This window comes from Haliotis cracherodii, unplaced genomic scaffold (assembly GCF_022045235.1).
Source record: "Haliotis cracherodii isolate W230 unplaced genomic scaffold, xgHalCrac1.p SCAF_10, whole genome shotgun sequence".
Classification (NCBI taxonomy): Eukaryota; Metazoa; Mollusca; class Gastropoda; order Lepetellida; family Haliotidae; genus Haliotis; species Haliotis cracherodii.
Genome location: NW_027266265.1, coordinates 46,737,781 through 46,762,750, shown reverse-complemented (window position 1 = coordinate 46,762,750; position 24,970 = coordinate 46,737,781). Strand labels below are relative to the sequence as shown.

Sequence of the window (24,970 nt, the reverse complement as noted above, 5' to 3'; positions counted from 1 at the left end):
CACGTCGATTATCTGTACCTTTTCTCCTAATGCCGATTGTCATATCTCTCCCACTTTTTGATATATTTTTTATCTGTGAACCCAAGCTACATCTATGGAGAACAGCTTATTAGACATTAAACTCTCAAAAAATATCGTCCAATATTTGACGTCATCAAGTTGCGAGCGCATGTTCGAATCTCCAGAAATGACATTGTGAAATAAAACATTGCTCTTTGCTATTTATGGCACAGCTATCTTATATATATGCATGTATAGTAGAAATACTTTTTATTAAATTTTATACAAAGTTAATTAAAATTGAAATATGACGTATGTTGACATGGTTATATTTACTTGCAGTCAATTTTAATATTAGTTGATGATGTTGAACAAAACAACACAAAATATTGATCTTCTAATTTGTTTCCTACGTTCCTTTATGTCTGAGGAAAATTATCATTCAAACAAAGTATGATCTTAAATCGGCCCTTGTGGAAACGACGTCAGTGCACTGAAAACAAGACAAATATATATAGATATATTTGGCTTTGATGAAAAGAAAAACGATAAATGATTACTTAGGCGTCTAGACGAGGCCATTTGCAGGACACAGGCATTAGGTAGAAGATAACCGTATTTATGAAGATGTTTGCTGTTTTGGGTGTCAATGTGTGCTGATTACATGGCATGATAGTGTGTCCATGCTCAAGGCAGCCATGTGTCACTTTATGTAGGTGAGACATAGCTCTAATTAGATAACCATAGAAATTATCTTGTCAGCTGATTAAACTGTTACATCTAACTGATAACAGGAATTCAGAGACAATTAACCCGAAAGTATGTCAGATGATTAGATAAACATAAATGGCTTTCATGTGAGTGTAAGTGTTTAATCAGAATTTTGTACCATATATATATAAAATAGATAATAATGCTTAAAATTAGTTGTATCTTTATTTATTAGAACATGTCACATGTTGTATTGAATTTAAGTAATATTTCAAATATGAGTTAAAATAGTTTTCTGATGTGATAAAATTATAACTTATGTTAAATGGTCTTGGTTTTAATGTTTTCATTTCTGACCTTTATCTTAGTATTTGTAGGATTAGTCATTTTAGGTTGTAGTTGAAATTACTGCTAAGGCCTACAGTTGTGCTCCCAGTTGTCTAAGGCGCCGCAATTCGCTGTGCAGACTTACGTCCCTTTGGCACGCCAGAAATCTTTGATTGTGGATTTGAATCCCGGTTCACCCCGATTATGTTTCTAGGTTTGTCAGCACCATACCCGTGCTTGTAGGTTTCACCGAAGTGGTAAACGTCTGAGACCAGCATCACTTCGGGCTTTCCTCCCACATTAAGCTTGACACGCCGCGATATAACTGGAATACTGTTAAAAAGCAGCGTTAAACCCAACTCACTCACTCACTCACTCACTCACTCACTCACTCACTACAGTTGTGCTGAAACTTTAGTGCCACAATGAAGGGTGAAAACTGTTATTCTTAGGTAGTTGCTTTAAAATGTGATGAAACATGGTGTTTAAGATTTTCGCTTTTCCTGAAAAGCATTATATTTCTTACTAGTTGGTTTACAAAGATTTTGGCCTAAAATTCAATTAAAAATCTTTCAACTTACTGCTACTATAATGAGTGAAAAACAAACATGCTTTAAAATGGCAAGATACCAAAAGATAATTGTTGGTTTTATTATACAATAATGATTTTTGTACATATTATGCACCATGTCTTACGAACAGTAGTGATAAAATCTGTACAGTGTTTTTATCTTAACTTATTGTGTTATTGTAAAACAGTCGTCCAAAAAATATTATATTGTCAAAAGTCATTTTTTTCAAATTTCATTTTATTTTTAGGTAGGCAGTCTTGTGGACCAACTATGAAATAATGCATGTATAAGGCCAAAGGTGCCAAAAAGAAAATGGGATACAAATGCAGAGGTGCTGGGAAAAAACCCATTTGGTTTAGCCTTTTCTTTTTAAATCAGCACTGGTCAGCATCAGTAGGATGTTTGGGTGGTCGGGTAGCCTACTGGTTAAAGTGTTCGCTTGTCACGCAGAAGACCTGGGTTCGGTTCCTGACATGGGTACAAGATTACTATAACAATATCAATTTTCACATATTTGCCAATTTTCACACATGTTCAAATGACACAACCAGGGCCCCGTTCCATAAGGCGATCGTAGTGCTGGGGTGATGGTAACTCCCATGAATAGTCATATGATAGTCATAGTGCTACGCTCATTTTGTGGAACAGGGACCAGTACATATTTGTGAAAATGGAAATATGTTGTTTGAGTAGAAGTCAGTATCCAGGTTATCCAATAAACCAGCAATTAATTTGTCTGTGTGGTGGAAATGGGCCATATTACATGCAGTGTAATCTATCTGAAACAGATGGGAGAGATGATGATAGGCCAACTCTCACAGTCAAGACATTCTTCAAATTGAAATAGAAGCCCTTTATGTGTTGCTGATATTAGTACAAGAGTTTAATTACCCACAATTCATCACACAAACTAACACGTTAGTACTTGGGATATGGTGGGTCTCTATAGACCTGACATCAATACCTAGGTTAGCGTTAGAATAGCTACCATTTCAGTCGATATTATTTCCTGATGTTGTTTAGCGTGACACATGTTTATTAAGTCCTTTCTTCAGTGTCAGATGTATATCTGTCAGTGAGGAATAGAACACACATGTATGCTCTTCTGACGTTTGGTCGGGATAGGAAATATTTCATAGTGTTGTGAATCTAAAAACAAGGTCTATGTATGCGAACTTATCTATTCTAACTTGAAATAATGCTGCAAATGTGCCAGATCCATAGCAGTATTGAATGCTATTATGCTTTTCTACTTTTGTTATGGATAAAAAAAATTATCGTTTCAAGACACACAAAACTGATTGATAATATGTCAAGTGTATATTTAAATTATGACATATCTGATTATCCCTTTCAAAAGTTTAATGGTATAGTAAGAATATATCTTCAAGCAAAGGGTGACTTTCATTACCCATCTGGACACACATGTCCTTAACAAACATTGAGTAGCATATTTGAAACTCAACAGCAGAATATGCTGCATGAATAAATTGATTTAAACTGGAGTTAATTGAATACTGATTGTCATTTTTTTTAATCCCACATGTTTATTTAATGGTTGCAGTTAAAACTGTATATTTCCCTATTGTTTGATACAAAATCAAGTAATAAAATTATATAAATACACATGCTTGATATAATGGAATCAGATACAGAATCAAAGATGTAACACATGCTTAATTTAGTGTGAGCTCTACGCTGAATTCCACCAAGCATTGTTGAGTATACACAAAGTGCGACGTTATATTACCACTGACAACTATCCTGGCGAGCGTGCGAGGTCACAGTTGGGGCTGTGCATGTGCCGGCCTGGTGAATGATATTCGGGGAATGATAGGCCTAGGCTGGTCTGTTATGACTGGAGATTCTACGCCAGAGGGAGTGAGGGGACTGGTAGTCGGGAAGCCAAATGAACTTTACACCTATATAGATCTATCTGCCTGTACTGTTGGTGGCGGAGAGGTGGGAGAAGGAGCATGTGGTGTACTGGCGACCGAGATAGGAGCTTCATCCAACCTGGATCAGGCTTGCTTGTGGAGGATCGTGGATGGGAGAAATACATGCTAAGATAATAGTTGACTCTATGGACGTCTGGAGTAGATAGTGTACTGATAGTCGAGACCCACATGTCAGACGACAGCGACAGTTGGCAGTGGCAGACGGCATACACTGACATGGATGATGAACGACTCTGAAATGTGTGTCTGTCCAATTCGAGGAGAATGCAGTGAAAATCATCTCCGCTGAGGGATTTTGAGGATATGTCTAGAACGCTGTTAACATTTTGCAAAATTAATTAGTGACTCAGAACATAGTTTGTTCAGACAGTGTCATGTAGTATCTGCTTGATCAGATTTGCTGATAGATACAAGGTTCTGATTGTGAAGGAGACGTATTTGCTGTGTTTCTGTGTTGGACAAGTTGGTTTGTTGTTTATGAATGCAGGCGAATCCCAAGACATTTTCCTGACAACCCTAGACCAGTTTGTCTGTTTCATGGATGACTTGTTAATCAGAGTGTCTGGCGCTAATGTTGCTCAGACAAATAGATGGCCAGATGGATAAATTTGACAGATAGTTCTGGTTCAGGAAAGCTGTCTCTAATGTGTGTCTGGCTTGTCTGGTGGTAAAAAATTAAGCAGAATTGGTAAGGTCCTTTTCTGATGATACAGACTTATTCATCGTTGTTTGGTTTCATGTGGAACTGTGACTGAAGATTTTGTGTCCGTGTGATCAGGTCTGTCTCACTTATTAATGTGGTGAATAACTCTTGACTAACAATTGCAAGGATATGTGAGTGGTATAGTGTGGAGACTTTATACTGATCATTTGAATGATATGGAAATTTCTAGAGTCTTTTTCGAAGTGCTACTGTTACCATTTTAAGGTAACAGAAATATTATTCAATCCGACAGTGCGAGAAAAAGTAATTATTAATTCATCAAGTTGAGTTGTCAAGCTGCGTATGGAAACCCATTTCTTCTAGGTTTCAAGGGGAATATTTTGTGCTATCACAAGCTGCAATTTTCACCTGTTTTTGTCTGACTGTCTACATAGACATTTATCTTTCCAAGTATCAGCATCTTTCCAGTAATCTGTAGTAGAATTTGGAATCAACAGTGTTGGAACTTGAATCTCCATGCTTGCCTCAACCCTTTCTGTCCTCTATTCCCACCAGTGGGACTTATATCAAGGTAAGAAAACAATGAATTGTTTTGAATCAAATTTTTAAGTTCCTTAGATACTGAGAGTGAATAAATGAAAAATCGGTTCTGTACTTACTGGAAAAGATGAAGCTTGGATTTCCTTTTTGCTGTTTCTTTTTGAAAATAATTTTTAAATATATATACTACATCAAAACAACTTCATTATAGCAAGTCTGTCATGGCAGTGACAGTTTAAGTATAGTCATATGAAAAAAATCAAGTGTTATTTAACTTTTTTTGAGTAGTATATGTGAATTGTCTTGATCTATGTGGAATAATTTTTTAATAATTTCTGTCATAATGTTCTTGGTGTAGGTGAATCTATGACATAGTGTTATTACTTTTTGTCAAGTAAGCTACGTATAAATAACAATATCATCACTTCAGGGCAGACAGCTTGAAGTAGGCATTTGACGAAAAATGTACGGAATTTGCTTGAAATCCATTCACATCAGGATGTTTAGCCGGGTATCACATATTCATTATGTTTTAGCACATGTAATTGGGGGGACATTGTTGCAAAACAGGAACCCTTTCATGGCAACTGAAAGCTATTTCCTGCACCATGAACGTCCCAACCTCTTTGAATGTAAGCAGTTAACACATGTCACCCACTGAAAATTGTTTTTCTTTTTTCAATATGATATTTGATCTTAGATGTTGCCTCATATTAAAGTTTTAAAAATATATGTAAAGAAAACTGCTCTGTTATATGTGATGTTTTCTCTCGAACATCTGAGTTTATTATCCGTTGGATTCCACACAACATGGCTAAAAAAGAGAACTGGGTCGTGTTATAAATTTTGTTGTTTGTTGGATAAGTGTGGAATTAGATGAAGCTCCTTTTCTTCCAACTTAAGTGTAAATTTATCCAGACATTTTAGACAAGACTTGTGAATAAATTCAGAACTTAGAGATATGGTTCAACTTTTGTCTCTTCTTGAATTTTTTTGTATCACTACACAGTAAAAAAACATGCTTGTTTAGAACAATGATGGTTTTATTATAATGATGGTGTATTTCAATTAATTGATGCAGGAAAAATGTTTATAATCGTATTGTATTTTCCACTTCCACGTGTCATTCCAAGTTTTTAATATGACCTACCTCCACCATTTTTGATTCCTTACTTTGTTTTCAAAAGAGGATGACAATCCTAACTCGTTGTACACCTGAGGTCTGTGTTTACATGATCTAATGGAGAGTTGCAGGCACTGGTGCTCTACACGGCCCAGCTATGTTTTGTGGATGGTAGGCCAGGATATCATGTTAGATGATTTTAATCTCTACATTTTACCTAGGAGAAGGCTGACATCTAGCCTCTGTTAAATTATCTTAAAATATAATGAAAAGTACCCTGAAATCTTTATATTTCAGTTGTGATTAAGACTTGCCAACTATTATAGACTTGCACTGGCTGTATTGACTATATTTGTATGACATGCTAGCCATGGAGTATCAAGAAAATCTGTTAGTCTCTCTTTCTTAACCAGCATGCCTCTGGTGGTGAAGGGGCGGTCGGGTAGCCTAGTGGTGGTTAAAGCGTTCGCTCGTCACGCCGAAGATCCAGGTTCGATTCCCAACATGAATAGAATGTGTGAAGCCCATTTCTGGTGTCCCCTGCCATGGTATTGATAGGATATTTGCTGAAAGCAGCTTAAAACCATACACACTCACTCACTCACTCAAATTTGAGAAACATTGCAACTAATAATGGCCCTATACCATTCAATGGCGTTAAAGAAAAAAACAATAGCAACCGATCTAGTGACCCTTCCCCCTTATGTACATGTTAGCTAAGACACAAGTAGTTGTTTGTTTGATAGCATCAATGCATGACATAGTGCACTTTGTACAGAACATATTTTTTTTGTGATATCAGAAATTAAAAGAATTTGTTTGTGTGTACGGATACTCTTATCTAATCTCGGCATTATTTCTGACCTTTGACATGTTTTGAGGTTGCTGGAAAACAAGTTGTGAACAGTGTTGTGTTGGCCTTGAATTTATGGAGCTGTTGTTGCTTGTTATTGACACTGAAGCATGTACTATTTGTAACTGGTTAAATATTGGTGTGTTGTTTAATGTTTAGGACTGTGACGATCACATGACCAATTGGTTAGCAATGGTAGTTCATATTCTCAAATTATCACACTGTTGAGTGTTCATTTTAAAAAACAACACTTTTCAACTAGTCGGGGAGATCCTTATTTTATTATGGGATAATTTTCAAGAAAAGAGTTTTGTGAAGATGCCATTGAATCATCGTCTCTTTTTCAAGAATGAAGAATTAAATCAATTAAAACATGGTTTTTGGTTAATCTTGTCCTTTGCTATGTTTCCTGATCTTGAGACTGAACAAAGTAGATATTCTCCAGCATATTGTGGTTGGGAAATTACCTGAAGTGACAGGTCAGAAGGTGATATGAACATTTTATTTGACAAGATAAGATCTTCTCGGTGGTTTTGCAATAAGAAGGAAGTTAGTTTGATACCCAATATTCTGGTTGTGCCTGACATTTCTCAGCAACTGTTTCCTAGTCCAAGGGAGATAAGTCTGTTTCCACATGTAAAGTTACGTCTTGTGGAAGAACCTGCTTGTTATGTCAACAAGTCTATTTCCTCTTTAGAAAATGGTTGTTTTGAGCTTAATTGAAACCATGTGTTGTTTTTGTCTCGGGTTATCTGGGTCAACATCCTTTTGATGTGAGAAATTAATCATTGTCAAATAAGTGAGTTCTTTGAGTGTTTCTTGTTCTGTTAAAAATGCGGATGTTGCAGCTCTTGAAAAACAAGTTTATTTCATTTAAGGCATTAAACAACGCAAATAATAACATGTATTGCGTCTCATTTAATCAGCAAAAAAAGATCAATCAGTGAGGATTCTTGGTTAAGTTTGTTCTCAGCAGCCTGTGCTGTCCGCAAGAAGCAACCAAATAGATCAGGTGGTCAGGCTCTGTGACTTGGTTGATAGCGTGTCATCATGTCCGGAAATCGTGTATTGTTGCTCTTAATATCAATCATTGGATCATCTGGTCCCGATTATTTAGCGACGACTGTCACATAGCTTAAATATTGATGAATACAACCAAGCAGGCAAGCACATGAAAAAAAACCTTCATCCAGAAATGTACATTTTTTTATATGGGTGGTGGGGTAACCTAGTGGTTAAAGTGTTCGCTCGTCACGCCAAGGACCGGGTTCGATTCCCCATATGGGTACAATATGTGAAGCCCATTTCTGGTGTCCCCTGCCGTGATATTGCTGGAGTATTGAAGTTGTTAGAAAGCATTCCATCTTCATGTCAAAGACACGGGATAAATTCCCAACATGGATACAAAGTGTGAAGCCCATTCTTTGTGTTCCCTGAACTGATATTGCTGGAATATTGTTTGTAGCTACACAAAACCATGCTGGCCCGGGGTAGAACAGGCCTTCAGCTACCCATGCTTGCCGTAAAAGGTGACTATGCTTGTCGTAAAAGGCGACTAACGGGATCGGGTGGTCAGACTCACTGACTTGGTTGATGTATGTCATCGATCCCAATTGCGTGGATCGATGCTCGTGATATTAATCACTGGGTTGTCTGGTCCAGACTTGATTATTTACAGACTGCTGTCATATAGCTGGAATATTGCTGAGTGCGGCGTTAAACAACAAACCAAACCAAAAACCTATTGCATGGATCAATGCTCATGATGTCAATCACTGGATTTTCTTGTTGAGACTGAATTATTTACAGACCGCCGTCATATAGCTGGAATATTGCATCAGACAACAAACAAACAAACAAACAAACAAACTCACCAATTAACCAATTAACCAATTAACCCACTCACGCATTACTTACACTCTCTAAAAACACATACCCTCCTTCCCTCCCTCTCTTCCCCTCTTTGGACCGCCTCCCTGGTCTAATGGTAGAGCGTCCGCCCGGAGAGCATAAGGTCCGGGGTCCGATCCCCGACCGTGTCATACCAAAAGATGTTAAAAGATGGTACTTGTTGTTACTCTGTCTGGCGCTCGGCATTAAGGGGCTAAAACAAGGACTGGTCGGCTCGGAGTCAGTATACTGTGTCTGAGTGGGGTATTCATGTTAAACTGCGGCATGGTATCTCAGTGAGCTAGCACTATAAATTGGCATCAGTCTGGACTAGTACAAGCAGAGACACACACACACACACACACACACACACACACACACACACACACACACACACACGTGCATGCACGTCGCTATATAAGTGCAATAATCTTGGATGCGACGTTAAACCCCATTTCACCTCACCTTCCCCTCTTTCCCTCCCTCCCTCTTTCCCTCCCTCCCTCTCTTCCCTCTCTTTCTCTCTCTCACGTTGGTTTCATGTTTGTTACAGATTGTGCTCATCGCTGTGACTCAAGCACATGTTTGTCTTCTGCCAATTTGTGTGACGGAAAAACAGACTGCATTGACAAATCAGACGAAAGTGATAGATGTCCTTCTCCAAGTAAGTAGATTGCAGTATGTGGACTTTTTCCCCAGGGCAGAAGGTCCCTAGTCGCTCCCTTGTCTGGACCAGACTTACAGATTGATGTACCATAGCTGGAATATGACGGTGGCTCACTCACTCACTCATTCACTCACTCACTCACCATCAAACTCGCTCACTCTGACCGTCTCACTCACTCTCTCACTCACCATTTCAAAACATTTCACTCTCACTCACTCACTCACTCACTCACTCACCATTTCACTCACCATTTCACTCACTCACTCACTCGGGGCGGTCGGGTAGCGTAGTGGTTAAAGCGTGAGCTTGTCATGCCGAAGACCCGGGTTCGAATCCCGACATGGGTACAATATGTGAAGCCCATTTCTGGTGTCCCCCGCCGTGATATTGCTGGAAAATTGCTTAAATCGGCGTAAAACCATACTCACTCACCCACTCTTTCACTCTCATTGACAAATGATTCACTCTCAAACTCATTCACTCACTCACTCATTCGCTGTCTGGAGTGTGTCAGGGGGCAGTCATTGCAGGATATTAACTTATATCCCAGGCTTTATTACTTATTCAGGACTAGGGAATGTTTTAAATGTCTCTGATCAATTATGAGGTCATACAATGATGACTGCATAACTGATCACAAGAAACAGATCACCAAACTACTCATTTGGCTAAACAAATACGAGAAATATAGTCCATGTCCCTAGAGGATATTCATTAAGAAGAATTATTTAACGATTTAAGCAGAACAAGCAGAGTTAAATGGGTGTCCATTAAGGATGCATCATGGAGTCTGTGTAAGCCTCAGTGCACACCACCATAATAGCCTAGGTTTACATGACCTACTACAGTCATGAATGCTGTGAATAATGTGTAGCTTACGCTGGTAAAATTTGATGTGAATGAGTTCACCGCTTTTAGCAGTATTCCAGCAATATCACAGAAGGAACACTAGAAATGGACCTTACACATTGTACCCATGGGGAGTCGAACCCAGGCTTTTGGCATGACAGGCGAACACTTTAACCACTAGTCTACCCCACCGCCCCAGTGTCAATGAAAATTGTATGTCAGTTCTTAGAATTCATTATGAAGAAAGCATATTGTTAATCTTTCAACATGAGTGGTTGGGCAGCCTTTTGGTTAAAGCGTTAGCTTGTCATGCCGAAGACCAGGGCTCTATTTCCGACATGGGTACAATATGTGAAGCTCATTTCTGGTGTCCCCTGCCGTGATATTGCTGGAATATTGCTAAAAGCAGCCTTGACCAGGTTGGGATGCCTGGTCAAGATTCAAGTATTCGTAGGTCAGCGGAATACAGCTGGAATATTGCTGATAGTGCCATAAATATTAAACGTCCATGCAAGAGAATAGCCAGTCTTGGTTATCCGTGGTGGAAACAGATTGTGTACAGGGCAAATTAGCTGAGAAAATTATATGAATGGACTACTGAAAATTAGTGTTGACAGGTATTGCACTTCCCAGTAAGAGACAAAATTCAATAAACACTCACATTGAGGTCAGTCGTTGGCAGCTGCTAGCTTCACTTTAAAATGTAATTCTGAATGTTTCACGAAGGCTAGAATAGAACTTCAAATATCAATATGATCAAACATTGATTTAAGATATGGCCAATGCATGAAATGTATGAAGACTTTACTGCAGAACATTCCTTCCTTCACCACCACGCCACACCTCACAACACCACACCACCTTCAAAATAAATTAGAGCATGTCAACTACATGTAGCTATACATGTACACCTAGTGTGACAAATCTAAAAAAACCCTGCCCCATCTCTACGATCTACACCCTCACCACAACAACCCCATACTGCCAAGAGCCATTACCCACACCACAACACACACCCTCAACACACACACCCTCAACACACACCCTCACCACACACCCTCAACACACACCCTCAACACACACCCTCACCACACACCCTCAACACACACCCTCAACACACACCCTCACCACACACCCTCACCACACACCCTCACCACACACCCTCAACACACACCCTCAACACACACCCTCAACAACCAAAACCACCCCCAACAACCACCCCCAACAACTACAACCACCACTACCTCAACACCCACCCTAAAGCAAACAGAAGACGCTTTGTAATATATAGAAAGGGGTATGTTACGAATTGATATTTAATTCAAAATGGCAAGCCACCTGTCGATGACGGGGCCTGTAAGATCACAGTGACCTGGCAACTCGCCAGACACAGAGACCTACGATACGATACGGCCCCAGACAGGGCTTTCAACAGTAGTCAGATGAGCCTGTGTATTGCATGGCATTTACTTGTGTACCAGGCATACGTCAAAGTGTTGTCATCGTTTCGAGGCTTTGTGTAGGATGTGATTCGTGGGAGGAGAGCTGGGAGAGCCACATCAGTGGTGACGATGTAGGTACAAGGGATGTGCGGGAGGGGAGGACCGATCATCAAAGCGAATGTGAAGAGGGAATTTTACATGGATTACTTGATTTTATCACACATTCGGCGGAGCTGGTTGTGTCATTTTGTATAAATTGGAAATAGTTTAAATTTTTGTTGATATTAAATTTAATGTTTGAAAATATTGTTATTTTAATGTATGCATCTGTCTTTGAAGTTAAGGTTAAGAACGAAGCATTTCTTGTTGTTTCTTAATGTTAAGGTGATACATTACATTCAAGTACTGGTACATTCAAGTACTGGTACTACAGAATGCACCAATATGCACTAAAGGACCCCTGGACGCCCCATATTTGTGTTATGTTTTTATACATTACCTTTGAAAAGATATTTATTTTGCTAGAGTTTGCTTTTTTGTGCTCTTCAGAACCCTTGGTAAGATGCTACTTATGTAGCAAGCATGTTCAATTGATTCTCCCTTTAAAATCAAGTCACAATTGTTTGGATCAATTATATGGTTAAAAAATAACAATGGTTGAATAGAAAAGCTGTTCCCTGACCTACATTTGTGAAAATATGCACATATTCAGGTATGTGAAAGGCAGTTTGGAATGTTTTATTTATGACGATTTAGATAGATAGATGATTTGTGATAGGAAAGTAGTATCCTATATAAGAATGCATAAACTATTCAGGATTTTCAACAGAAGTTATCTTAGCTTGTGTATTGCATGCCATGCTTGTTTGATGTGCATACTTGAAAGTATCGTCATAAGGGTTTACAATTTAAGAGTAGTATGTTTTAAAATTGTTTTTAAAGACTTTAAAATGTTTTTAAAAAGACACTATAAAATGTTTTGACCTTATAACCCATGAAGACTTTCTTTTCAAATTCTTAAGTAAAATACCGTGCCGTAATTATAGATTTAGAGGACTGCTGTGACTGCTATGCTTGTATGATCCTGCTGTAACATTGAGAAGAATACCTAAGTGGATGTAAGCACAGCTGCACGGTCTAGTGATCGTTCAGGAGCAGACCTGGCTACAAGCGCTGTGTCTCAGACTTCGTATGTGTGTAATGAGAGTATTCAGTAACTACTTGGCCCGTGAAGATCCAAAGCTTACATAGAGTGACCCCCCCTCTCTGAAATATTCTGTGTGGCATCAAACTACTTACTATAGAATGCAGGTGATGTTATATGTAAAGCATGTATATCGACAGAGAGTGTATTTCAAGCTTGAACGGACAAAAGTGAACTTATGTTGTGGAACTAAGCATAGCAAGGCTTGCTTTTATTTCCTTCAGGTGTCTGCTTCATGATGGCTTAGACCCATGAAGATCTGGGTTAGAATTGGTCTTTAGCAACCCATGCTTGCTGTAAAAGGCGACTATGCTTGTCGTAAGAGGCGACTAACGGGATCGGGTGGTCGGGCTCGCTGACTTGGTTGATGCATGTCATCGTATCCGAATTGTGTGGATCGATGCTCATGTTGTCAATCACCCGATTGTCTGGTCTAGACTCAATTATTTACAGACCGCCATCATATAGATGGAATATAGCTGAGTGTGTTAAAATCAACATTAAACCCTAATCATTCAGTCGCTCACTCACTCACTCACTCACTCACTCACTCACTCAAATGCTAAAAGATGGTACTTATTACCCTGCTTGGTGCATGCATTAAGGGGATTATAGAAGGACTGGTAGACTCAGAGTCCATATAGTGTCTGGGATGTTCATATTAGCTTGACCTGTGAAGATCCTGGTTAGAATGGGTATTCAGCAACCAGTGCTTGCCGTAAAAGGCGACTATGCTGCTCGTATAAGGAGACTAACGTGATCCGGTGGTCAGACTCACTGACTTGGTTAATGCATGTTATCGTATCCCAATTGCTTAGATTGATGCTCATGATGTCAATCACTGGATTGTCTGGTCCAGATTTGAATATTTACAGACCGCCATCATATAGCTGGAATATCGCTGAGTGGGGCGTTAAACAACAAACCAAACAACAACAAAAATGTTTGGGGCATGGTATCTCGGACTAGCACTATAAAACTTCATTTCATTTTAGCCACCTTTGATGACGACCATGTTGTTATGTGGTCAGCATGTATGGCTTGGACATGTTTCTGTTCACTGTGTGAATTGAATATATTTGAATAAATAAATATATAAATGCTGTCAAGTTTTGTTGATATTAAGCTGTTTTTCTATCACACCCCCTTTTTTTGGTCTCTTCCAGAAAGTGATAGCATCCCCTATATCTTGATATTCGGCTTTGTCATTCTGATCACACTGCTCGGCGTTGTGGTGTGTTTAGTGCGGCACAACAACTGTAGAATCATGTCGAGAGTGAGGCGCCACGACAACAGGGAAGGACAGCTTCGACCTCCGTCACAAAACTCAGATGTAAGTTGACCTTTTTGCGGTTTTGTTAGAGCGATGTTGTTCCAGGCTTAAGTTGAGTTGATCACAGAAATGTTGAAGAATAATTTGTAACGTCAGTCCAGTACTGATTGATGACAGTAAACCTGTATTTACCAGTTACAGTATGACTTATATGTGTCTCCTTGTGGCCACTGTGAAGATCCACGTCAGAATTGTCTTAAGCAACCCTTGCTTGTCATAAGAGGCGATTAACGAGATTGGGTGGTCAGATTCTCTGACCTGGTTGATGCATGTCAACGTATCCCAATTGCGTAGATCTAAGCTCATGATGTCAGTGACTGGACTGTCTGGTCCAGAATGAGTTATTGGCAGACCGCCGTCACATAGCTGGAATATTGCTGAGTGTGGCATCAACTACCAACTACACTCACGGTAAGGATGCAAGTGTCTCTTTGGCCTGAGCACTCTTGCTGGAACCATGCCATTGCTTGTGTGCAATGCCTAATCACAGATAGCTGCAGAATGTAGTGTATACAAATCGGTTAAGTTCTGACGATGGTGGCCGAGCCATCTTAAGATGCTACAATTTATTGTGCAGATTTGCATCCCTTAGTTGTGCCAGGAACCTATGACCATTTTTCAAATCCAGTATTTGCTCTGCATGATTGCAATTCTTGGTTTGTGAAATCTGTGCCTGCGGTTTCACCAAACGGATAAGCATCTACACACTTGCATCACTTCAGGCTTTCCTCCTACGTCAAGCTGACATGCTGTGATACAACTGGAATACTGTTCAAAGGAACATTAAACCAAACTGACTGACTGACTTGTTTACATCGATTAAGTCCCAGTTTCTGTTTCAGGTGTTGGTGTCGAGTCCAACACAAGAACACATGGAGCAGCAAGTGTCTTTGTTACAGGACAGATATACCCAGATAAAGTCAATGCAACGCGACAGTGACCTGGGATACCCACCCCACGTTCCGCGCTCCAAAGACGGGGAGGAGGGCTATAGAGAAAGTCAAAAAGATATCTTAAATCATCGCCAGAATGCCGCGGCCAACTTAGAGTGTTTTCGGCCTCCACCCAATAGGACTGTGCACGACACGGAGAGCCCACCACCTTACTCGGAGTCACCAAACAGGTCGTTTGACTCTTATACAAAGACACAACCTTCTGTGCAGGACTACAATGGCTGTCCTGTTGTGATACGTTGCTATAGTATGTCGGGCTCAGCCAATGGGGAAAGTCATCCGGATTTTTATTCAAATTCCCATTCTCGGACTTATTCCTCTTCCTCTGTGGGGCATGGGGTCAGGAATGTGCCCTCAGACCGACCACCAGGGTATGAGAACTTTAGCTCGAACTCGGTGCCCACAGCGCCATCTATAATGACCGGTGGGCACAGGCATTGCAATTCCGCCCCTGGAGGTGAAGGTCAGGGGTCAAGGTCAAGCTCGGCACGGAGCAGCCCCCCGGACTACCACAATGCTTTCAATGTGACTAGTGCTAATATGTATAGGCCGTCAACGGACAAAGCTAATGTATGATAAAACACTGACATATGGGCTAAACTGTGAAAGATGATCCTGTCGAGGCGGACAGATGGACAAACTGACATGTTGATATGAAGGTGAGGTGGCTCCCTCTGGTGACCGTTTTCAGAGTGTGTGAGGTCATGTGACCTACGGTTGCAGCCAGGGAATACTGGTTTAACTTTGGTGCTAGTCACAACAACACAGGTTCCGCCGTGCCTCTGTTGTCTGCTCCTTAAGTCCAACAACTTTGCATAGGAGGTTGTTAAAGCTCCATACATCCTTCCTGCCCTGCTGCGAGCCGGCTCCAGGAGATATTGTGATATATTACCCAGAGGAGTAACATGCACGATTTCATCTCAACAACTTTCTGAAGCTGATCACCTGTCAGTGGATAGACATGTTTTCAATGAATTATTTACAGAGACTTAGTATTTATCGTTTGTAGGTTCTTTCATATTCGTCAACCTGGATCTTTTGTTACAGAATCCTGAGACAAGATATCACCTATCAACTGTTCCATGAATAGGAGTCCAACTAACAACTGACTATTGTTAGTGATGAGAGAAGTGCATGAAACTGGCCAGAGAACATGGATTTATTTTGATATTTTATGAATGCTTCCTTCAGTTTGAGAACTATTCTGCAGTGAATTTGAGGATACCAAAGAAGGGAAGATTTAGGTACCAAGTCTATTAGGCGTGCCAGGATGAAATTATGAACATGACAGAAACCGATGCAATAAGGAATATTTTCTGACTATCAGATATACTACCTAGTGTATGGTATTATTAGCGTCAAAATTAATTGTTGGGTGTTTTACTTATTCAATGAAATGTTAATTTCAAATTATTTTTTATTTGTTGATTTGTTGAATGGGGTTTTGTTGAAGAATTTAGATATTTCTTATGAAGATGGTTTTAAGTTATGAGAAGGAATTGAAATAGGTGTTAGTCATGCTTGGCTGTAGACTTGCGGCGTGCAGGCGATGTTACAGGAACACTCTACCACAAGACGTTCTATACTGGTATATTTGGACAATGTGTGATTGACATTATGTTTTTGAGTTGTAAGCACGTTGAACCAGTATTTCTCAAGTGTGTTCAACATTGGTGTGTGGCTAAGCCGACTTGGGATCGTGACGGAGAATAACATGGAATAACACAAAAGACGGAAACATGCGGATGGACACACGAGAAGGCAGGACATGCTGTGAGCATGCGTGTGTGTGCGTGTGTGGCCGGACATGGAGAGACGTGGCGTGACATGACATGACAACGGAACACAACACTACAACACATCGTTGAATGGACTCTGTGGCAATGCTTTTGCTTACAACACGAAAAAAAAACCGATAAAAACTTTTGATTGTGAAATTATAGGGAAAACTGTTGAATGGGTGATTATGATTGTGACGCATGAAAGCAATTTTAAGGTATGAAAGCGATGGTGATGTGTGAGGGCGATTGTGACGCTCGAAGATGGTTTTGATGGATGAAAGCAATTGTGACACATTTAGGCGATTGTGACTAGAGATTGTGTGGGTTGTATGGCAACGCTGAGAAACTGTCTGACATCAATATGACGATGGTGAGGAATGATTGGATGACCCCATATGTGATAAGACCAGTTGTCAGTTAATACGTAATGTGCTTGAAGCTATCTCTGAGTGGCTTTTATGCAAGTATTGAGAGTTCTTGAATAGATATTTATAAAGTTTGTATGTTCAGAGTTGGAAATAATATAATTTGTTTTATTATTTTCGTGTAACTCATTCCAATTCATTGACATATCTTTTAAAGATATATGTGCTTTCATTCAAATAAATAAGATTGAGGTATATTCCAGTATAGCTAAAAAAACAAGTAGTATATGATTTTCGAGAGTGGGAAAGTGAAAAAAATGTCATGGACCTTGGACAGACATGTAGTAATTTATGGATTTGGGCAAATTGTAATTGTTGAAATATTATGTTGAAAAGTTCATTCATGCTCAAATATCATTGGTCTCCTTAAAATGATTAAGAGACACCAAAAAACAAACTAGGATGATTTTGTTTTACTCTCGAGGCCAGGACAATTGGTCCGATGGTATTGAATGTCACTAAGAGTACCATGTAAAATGAAAACCTTCTATACACGTCCTAAATCTTTAACCTTTGGTAGCTATAATCAAAATATGTTTTTATCCCACAATCTTTATAAGACAACCCACCAAACAAACCACATGAGATATAGTGGATTTATCCCAGTGAAGGAGCATAAACAAAGATTTAGGATGGGGGTGGGGTATGTGATGCAATGATGGTCCAGGTATTAAAGTGGTTGTAATTTGCTGTGCAGAGTTGTTCCCCTTAGCTGTCAGTGGATTCTCTCTCTCTCTCTCTCTCTCTCTCTCTCTCTCTCTCTCTCTCTCTCTCTCTCGACCTACATCACTTTGGGCTTTCCTCCCACATTAGACACGCTGTGATATAACTGGAATACTGTTAAAAGCGGCGTTAAACCCAACTCTCTCACTCTCACTTACACTTCCAACAGCATGTTGGTAACTGCAAGGGCGGATCCAGCATTTTTAAAAGGGAGAGGTCCAAAATATCAAAATCCCCTGGACACCCCCTCTGGATCCGCCTGTGAACTGAAATACTGTTTAACGCTGTATTAAACCCAACTCACTCAATCGATTTCTACTTTACATCATCCAGTAAATCTTCATCCTAATCATCATTGTAGTGCAATGGAAATTCAAAATTTTAAGCTCCTCACAGTGCAGCCTCTGTCCAGAGCTCTCTATGCTGTCGCTCCCTCCAGTCACATCTCAAATAGTGCTCTGTGGCCTACATACAATGCAGGGGCGGTCGGGTAGCCTAGTGGTTAAAGCGTTTGCTCGTCACGCCAAAGACCCGGGTTCCATTCCCGACATGGGTACAATGTGTGAAGCCCATTTCGGGTGTCCCCAGCCGTGATATTGCTGGAATATTGCTAAAAGCGGCGTAAAACATACTCACTCACTCACTCACTCACTCACTCACTCACATACAATGCATGGTCTTGCAACATGTAGCCACTACGTTTACAAACAAGTGATGACTGCTTTAATTCCAAATCCTTTTTCCCTCACTGGTTTGTCACCTGGAAATATAATTTCATATTAACTATCATATTACCTGTAAACTGAGAGTTTAAGGGGAGCAGACGGGTGTTGTTCCTGTGACAGCAGCAATCTCAAACCACTGTTTTCATACAAATAAACAGAATTCATCTGGGATAGTAATTTGTGGAGGTTCTCTTTAGTTAACTGAGATGACATTCCAACAGACAGAAAAAAATATATATGTCACAATATTTTGTGTTTGAAGGAAACATTTGAAGATTCTTGTAATGGCTGTGTCTGCAATTAAGCTTGACTAAATATTTTCTTGGGGATATTATTTTCAAGGCCTGATGGTTACAGCATGAATCAACAGTTCAGTAAAATCTGTCAAAGAAGATTGACTAAAAAGTGATACTTTGTAGAGAACTGTACACATTGAAACAATAAAGTGTGCTCTTGACACTATAAATGGCAGGCTACTGTTTAACAGTACCTTGTATTGGTTCTTAGAGCTCTGATAATTTTAAGTACGAGGTGGTACTAGAAGTTGCCAAAAAAGTATTACTTGCAGAGTATGAGTATACATTGTCGTCGGCTGCAGTTGCCAAGATGATACGATAAATATTTTAGTTTCTTCTTAATTTATTGTAAGTAACATTTTTGAACCAGATCATCCTGATTAAAGTCATCAGTTTGTTTAAATGTATTATGAAGGGCTGTGTTGGTTTTATGGCCAGCTCATTGGTGGCCAGAAAGTTCTGTAGTAGCTATCACCGTTTCTCTGCGGAATGAGTAAAGATAAGAACTTTTTTTAGAACTTCATTTCAAATGAAATACAAGTGCATACATTGCCTTAATTAGTTTCTTTCTTTCATTTTGTAAAGTCTTTAAAAGTTGTATCATTAAGGTTTTTGATATGATGTTCGTGGTTGCTGCCACAGTGACCTGAGACTGAATGTTGAGCGAGTGAGGACAGAAAGTTGTGCGAGCGAGATGTTGACTGCCAATGTTTTCCATTATTTCACAAGTCTCCATTGTTGATTAGACAAGCTGTGTTGGCTTTATTTTGTGATACATTAGAGAAATGCAATACTTGATCATCTTCCAAAGCAACGATGGCTGGTGATGAATATGACAGACGAGTTGCCCATTAAGCCACAGTTGTCATTGTGGCGGGTCCGTGGCCAGCCTGCAAAGTTTGCATGTACGCTGCATAATGGCAGACAGCCAGTACAGACAGGATACAGGTGCTTCAAGCCTGAGGTGACTGGTGAAGTCTGTAACATCAAGCTAAATGTGTGGGTGTGTTGGATATAATCAGTTGAAGTGGTGTTGGTCAGCAGTGAACTGTGCAACATCTGCTGTCAACATTGCTATGGTGATGTACTGCTTAAATCGTCATCTGAGCAGAAGATGGAATGAGTGTAAATGGTGGCAGGGGGAACTTGTCGTCTGCTGCGATGCAAACTTGGAGAGGTGTGATAGGAGGGGAGACAACCCTTGTGATAAGACGTGTTACATTCAGTGTTGGTATGCTTGTCTTGTGCCCATGACGACGCAGATGCCACAGATGGAGCAGCTTGTGGAAGCTGCCGTAGCCAAGAGTGGACAGGGGAGACAACCTGTGAACCATTGATGCTGTCTATCTTTATGTGTGGTAGCTGATGTCATGTGACTAGCCTTGCTTCGCCAGTCCTGCGTAATTTCGTCTTGGTTGGTCGGTCCGTCAACGCGCTTGATGTCGGCCTGCTGTTTGAGTTGTATGCAGATTCCTTCAGAGACCAAAGACAGAGCACCATCCTTGTAGCTTGTTCCGCATGTCGTCTCTCAAGGCCTAGTAGGCTCCTAGATTCATCACAAGTGTCTGACATTCACTCTCATTGATTGACATGGGTGCCTGGTGACAACACTCCATCGTCGGAAGGATTATGGCTGTTTCCAAGTGATAAATATGTTTCCATGGTGACTAGTTTGTTACATAGGCTGTTACCATGGTGACAGACTGTTGTCAAGTGTTTAACACTGTTGCCATGGTACTGCCAATTGTTACAAGAATTATATCCAGTTTCCATGGTAATGCAGTCTTGTTTCTAGGATACGTTAGACTGTTACCATGGTAATACATGTTAATGCTGTTTCCATATATGGACTATTGTGGCCGTGTATCGTAGGAGACTCGGTAAGCACTGGTAGTGTTGGAGCCCTAATTCACCTAATTCACTATATCGATGACGACAGTGGTCTAGCCTTTGTTTGTTGTGAATATTTTGTTTATGTATTGTCTAGATCTCAGCCTTTGTTGGAAGAATACAAAATGGCATCTGTGTAATTCGGGAGCAGATGTAAGCATCTCAAGTGCAGAACTTGAAGCTACCTTACCCTACCACATCTTCTGCTGACATCTGACCTCCCACCATTTCTCTCGTCTGTCATTGGTCAGTCTCAGTAGGTCATCTGTGATAGAAGCCTCAAAGGCCTCGACTTGTCTGAGCTGACTGACCCATGCTCCCTCCCCATTGTCATAATAACACTGACCCACTTTGCCCTGAAAATGTACTTAGGGACCTACCATTTGATAATCTTTGGGGGGAGAGGGCGGGGGGATATTTTGTATCAAGACTTGGTATTTTTTCACCTATTCTTTTAAAACTATGAGCCTAAATGTTCTTTTTTTAAACAGTATCTTGAAACAATGTATTTCTTGTGGCAGATAGTTTCTTCTTCTTTCAACAGTCTGAAGCATAATTATTTCTTTTCATGCATTTTGGGGGACAACTTATTTTTTCGATAAAATGCCAGGCCCCTGGAATATCAATTGGTCGACCCCTTAGGATCAAGTAGAACTCCTTTTCTGAACTGAAGTTATTTGTGGTTGAATCATGTAGTCTTCCTGTCACCTCCCCAAAGAAAGATATCGATCTTCCAACTCTGACAGTATATTTTTTGAGTACATTGAAGTATTGTGGCACTCGTGAAAAAGAACTATATATATTAGGCTTTAAAAAAAAAAGAGTCTTGGTTCTCAGGCACTGCCAGCATCATCATAAAGTCTGCAGCACATTTCATTTTTATTTCCATTTTCAAACCAATTAAATAATCCTAATACTTAAAAACAATGCAATCCAATACAGCACACATTTACTCCCCTTTACATATGCACTGCTTTACTGCGCATCTCGTGTTATGGTCACGGTGGCAATAGGAGTTTGTAGGCTTGTAGGGAGGCCCTTACCCAGGTTGAAGGTACACCACTGTTTCCTTGGCTCCATATTACATACTAGTTTGAACAAGCAAAATAAAAAAAATCAACCGCCCTCCTGCACTATATTTTCAAAAGTCATTGCCTGAGAATCAATTCTTTTATTTTTTTAAGCCTTAAGAAATTTTAAATAGGAACAGACATTTATGAATCTGTTCTTTTCATTCTGCTAGCTCTGATTCCATATTTCTCTGACTGAAAGACTCTAGTATTTCTAGAAACTGTTGTAGGATTCGTGCTGGATTTCTGAGTGATGACTTGTGAAAGAAACTGGAAGATGTGGCAGGGTGGGTGTCCCATGTTGGGACGATTCATGCAACACTTAGCTTGCAACAAATGCATATTTTGAGATAGTCGATACATGTGTCAAAGTGGACATTGTTTAAGATAACACAGTACTCGCTTGTGTTGGCCTCGGCCACCCTTCCACCCTCACTTCTTTAAATGATACATCCCCTGCTTTGAAACGGACTGTACCATTCTGGTCTGTGAGGGTGGAAGGCAAGTACAACAATGAGGCCATAAATAATTTTTGAAAAATTTATAGAGTTTTTAACATTTTAAATGTGGGCCAGGCCCCTCCCAGCTGCAAGCCTTTTCAATGCACATTTGTTATAATCGCTTCAAGGCCATAAAATGGCAGATTCATTTTCCATAGTTTGCGTTACTCAACTGTGTGACTTGTTAACATATTATCGTTACCCAAGTTTGCAAGATTTGGGCTAGTCAGGTCTAAGATGGCCATTGGTGTTGGTTACATGGAAGTTTAAGTCCGTCACTTTAATTCAGCTGATGATAGAAAGACCCTACGACCTGATTTGCCTTCATCTTGTCTGAATGCTGCTTTTGCTTTTTTCCTCAGTGCTGACAACAGCAGATGCAGCAGCTTGTCTGTAGCCCTAGTGTAACAAAGTCATGTACTGAGCTTCGATTGCCAGGTTAAACATAGGCTGTAAAGTAACATGCCCATTATCCAAAGGCTTCTTTTTCTGCTGCATGTAGTAAATACGAGTTTGCACCACTGTCAAGTTACTATTCCATATTCAGACTGACACAGTCCTGTTGCTAATGTTCTATAGCCAAGCTGTTGTCCTGCTGGGTTGGTCGCAACCATAAATCAGGCATGCTATGTTCAGTGGGGAATGTCCATATTGATCTTATCAGCGGTTGTATGATCATTTCATGGCTGATTATTGGTGTGGGCGACTGTCTGCCTGGACCCGTATCATTTAAGCATTTGCTCGTAGATGAAATCACGTGTGATAGCTCCCCCTGGTGGCAACATGCCTGCCTGCCGGCCTTTCCACTCATATAAGTTACAATATACTGGCTTCATCATGAAGAGGGACGTCGTGACTTGTGGGAGAGTGTCTCCTTACGCTGCTGCTGGGATTGAACAATCTGTCAGTAATCCTACAATTCAATCCAAGGTATATTTTGAAGAAAAGCCATTTTTATTTGTATAAGCAGGACTAAATTCATTCCAATTGAATTGAGGCAGAGGATAAAATTATTTGAAGTCACGGACGTTCTTCGTCATGGTGTTGTGGGCCGTCCTCCAGCCTGCGCCCCGTGCGTCGTCCCTGCAGCTGCTGGCGCTGCTGCTATCCCATCACCTCCCCCCTCCCCTCCTCCTCCTCCTGCTGCTGCTGCTGCTGCTGGTCATATGCGGGCACGCTGCGTTGCCGCGGCAATCTCTGCCTCCTATTTAATTGATGGAGAGAGTCTCCAAGCAATTTGTTCTCATTGTCAATGCTCCAAAATCTATGTTGTGAGCTGTTGACACTCAATAAAAATATTCCAAAAGTTACACGACATTGTTTTTTATCAACCGACATACTCCTGTGGATCATGTGGATGGACCCTGTGTGGCATCGTCCACTGGGATAAATCTTTAATGGATGAAAAACATTCAAATTGTGTAGCATGGAGAATAATAATTCCTGGTCACGACGAAGACCCCAGTTCGATTCCTGACATGGGTACAATGTGTGAAGTTCATTTCTTGTGTCCCCCCTGCCGTGTTATTGCTGGAATATTGCTAAAAATGGCGTAAAAGCGCACTCACTCACATACACATGTATGAGTTTTATGTAACTATGAAATGTATGGAACGGATGCAGAAACAAAAAATGTATAAATATTGTGTCCCGTGGTGCACACAATATTCATTGAACCAACTTCTGGACAAGAAATATAAAGTTCCTGTAATTAAAGTAAGACTACACTACATTTCATTACTGGACCCTCATACTTCCTGTAACAAATTAGTAATTTGGGGTCCACTGGACCCCAAGTTTTGCAGGTCAAGGCGTGATACTTCTCGTCTGGCAGATACAAGACAAAATTTTTGACTAAATCAGACACAACTCCTATTTTGATAAGGATAATCAAATATGTCGGATATATTTAAATATTTACTTGACATTATGAGAATCATTATAAGTATCATGGAAAGATAAAACTTTAAGAGATACCATTGTGGCCCATTGGTTAAAACAATCCTTTGAATATGAATGAGCAGCGCTGTGTACTCACCATGGCTGCAGTTACTGGACATTTCAACATTGCCAAGAACCAGAACACCGTCATTCAGGGTGCATGACTGTCATAATTGTTTGATCAACTTGTGTAAAATGTACTCTTAGAGAGCTTTGTTCTTTTTGCCAGGGTTTCGGACATGACAATAAATGCCTCTGTATGACATCTGACTGTGGGTTTGAATCTCAGTTCGCCCTGATTGTTTCTAGATTTGTCGGCACCATACCCGTGGGAACGGGTTTCACTACATCCTTTCCTCGCACACCAAGCTGTGAAATAACTGGAATACTGTTCCAAGTGGCGTTGCAACTCCCTCACTCACTCCTACAATATGTCACATGACGGTGAGGAATGGGACTTCCACATTTGCATGCCCACACATTTCGTTGTTTACAGTATTAAATAGTGAATCGTTACGATGTTCCAGCCCCGT

At 40.2% G+C, this 24,970-nt stretch overlaps 1 protein-coding gene across 5 annotated transcripts in view; it reads left to right on the top strand.

The window, feature by feature from the left end:
* LOC139454455 (uncharacterized) overlaps positions 1-23,792 on the top strand; it is a 212,031-nt gene extending 188,239 nt beyond the window's left edge. For all 5 annotated transcript variants that reach the window (XM_071236168.1, XM_071236166.1, XM_071236167.1 and 2 more), the window contains 3 exons: positions 9,192-9,302; positions 13,967-14,133; positions 14,976-23,792. In XM_071236168.1, coding sequence (XP_071092269.1) covers positions 9,192-9,302; positions 13,967-14,133; positions 14,976-15,662 — 965 coding nt within the window. In that variant the 3' untranslated portion in view covers positions 15,663-23,792. The remainder of the gene's footprint in view (positions 1-9,191; positions 9,303-13,966; positions 14,134-14,975) is intronic.
* Positions 23,793-24,970: the final 1,178 nt, after the last annotated feature.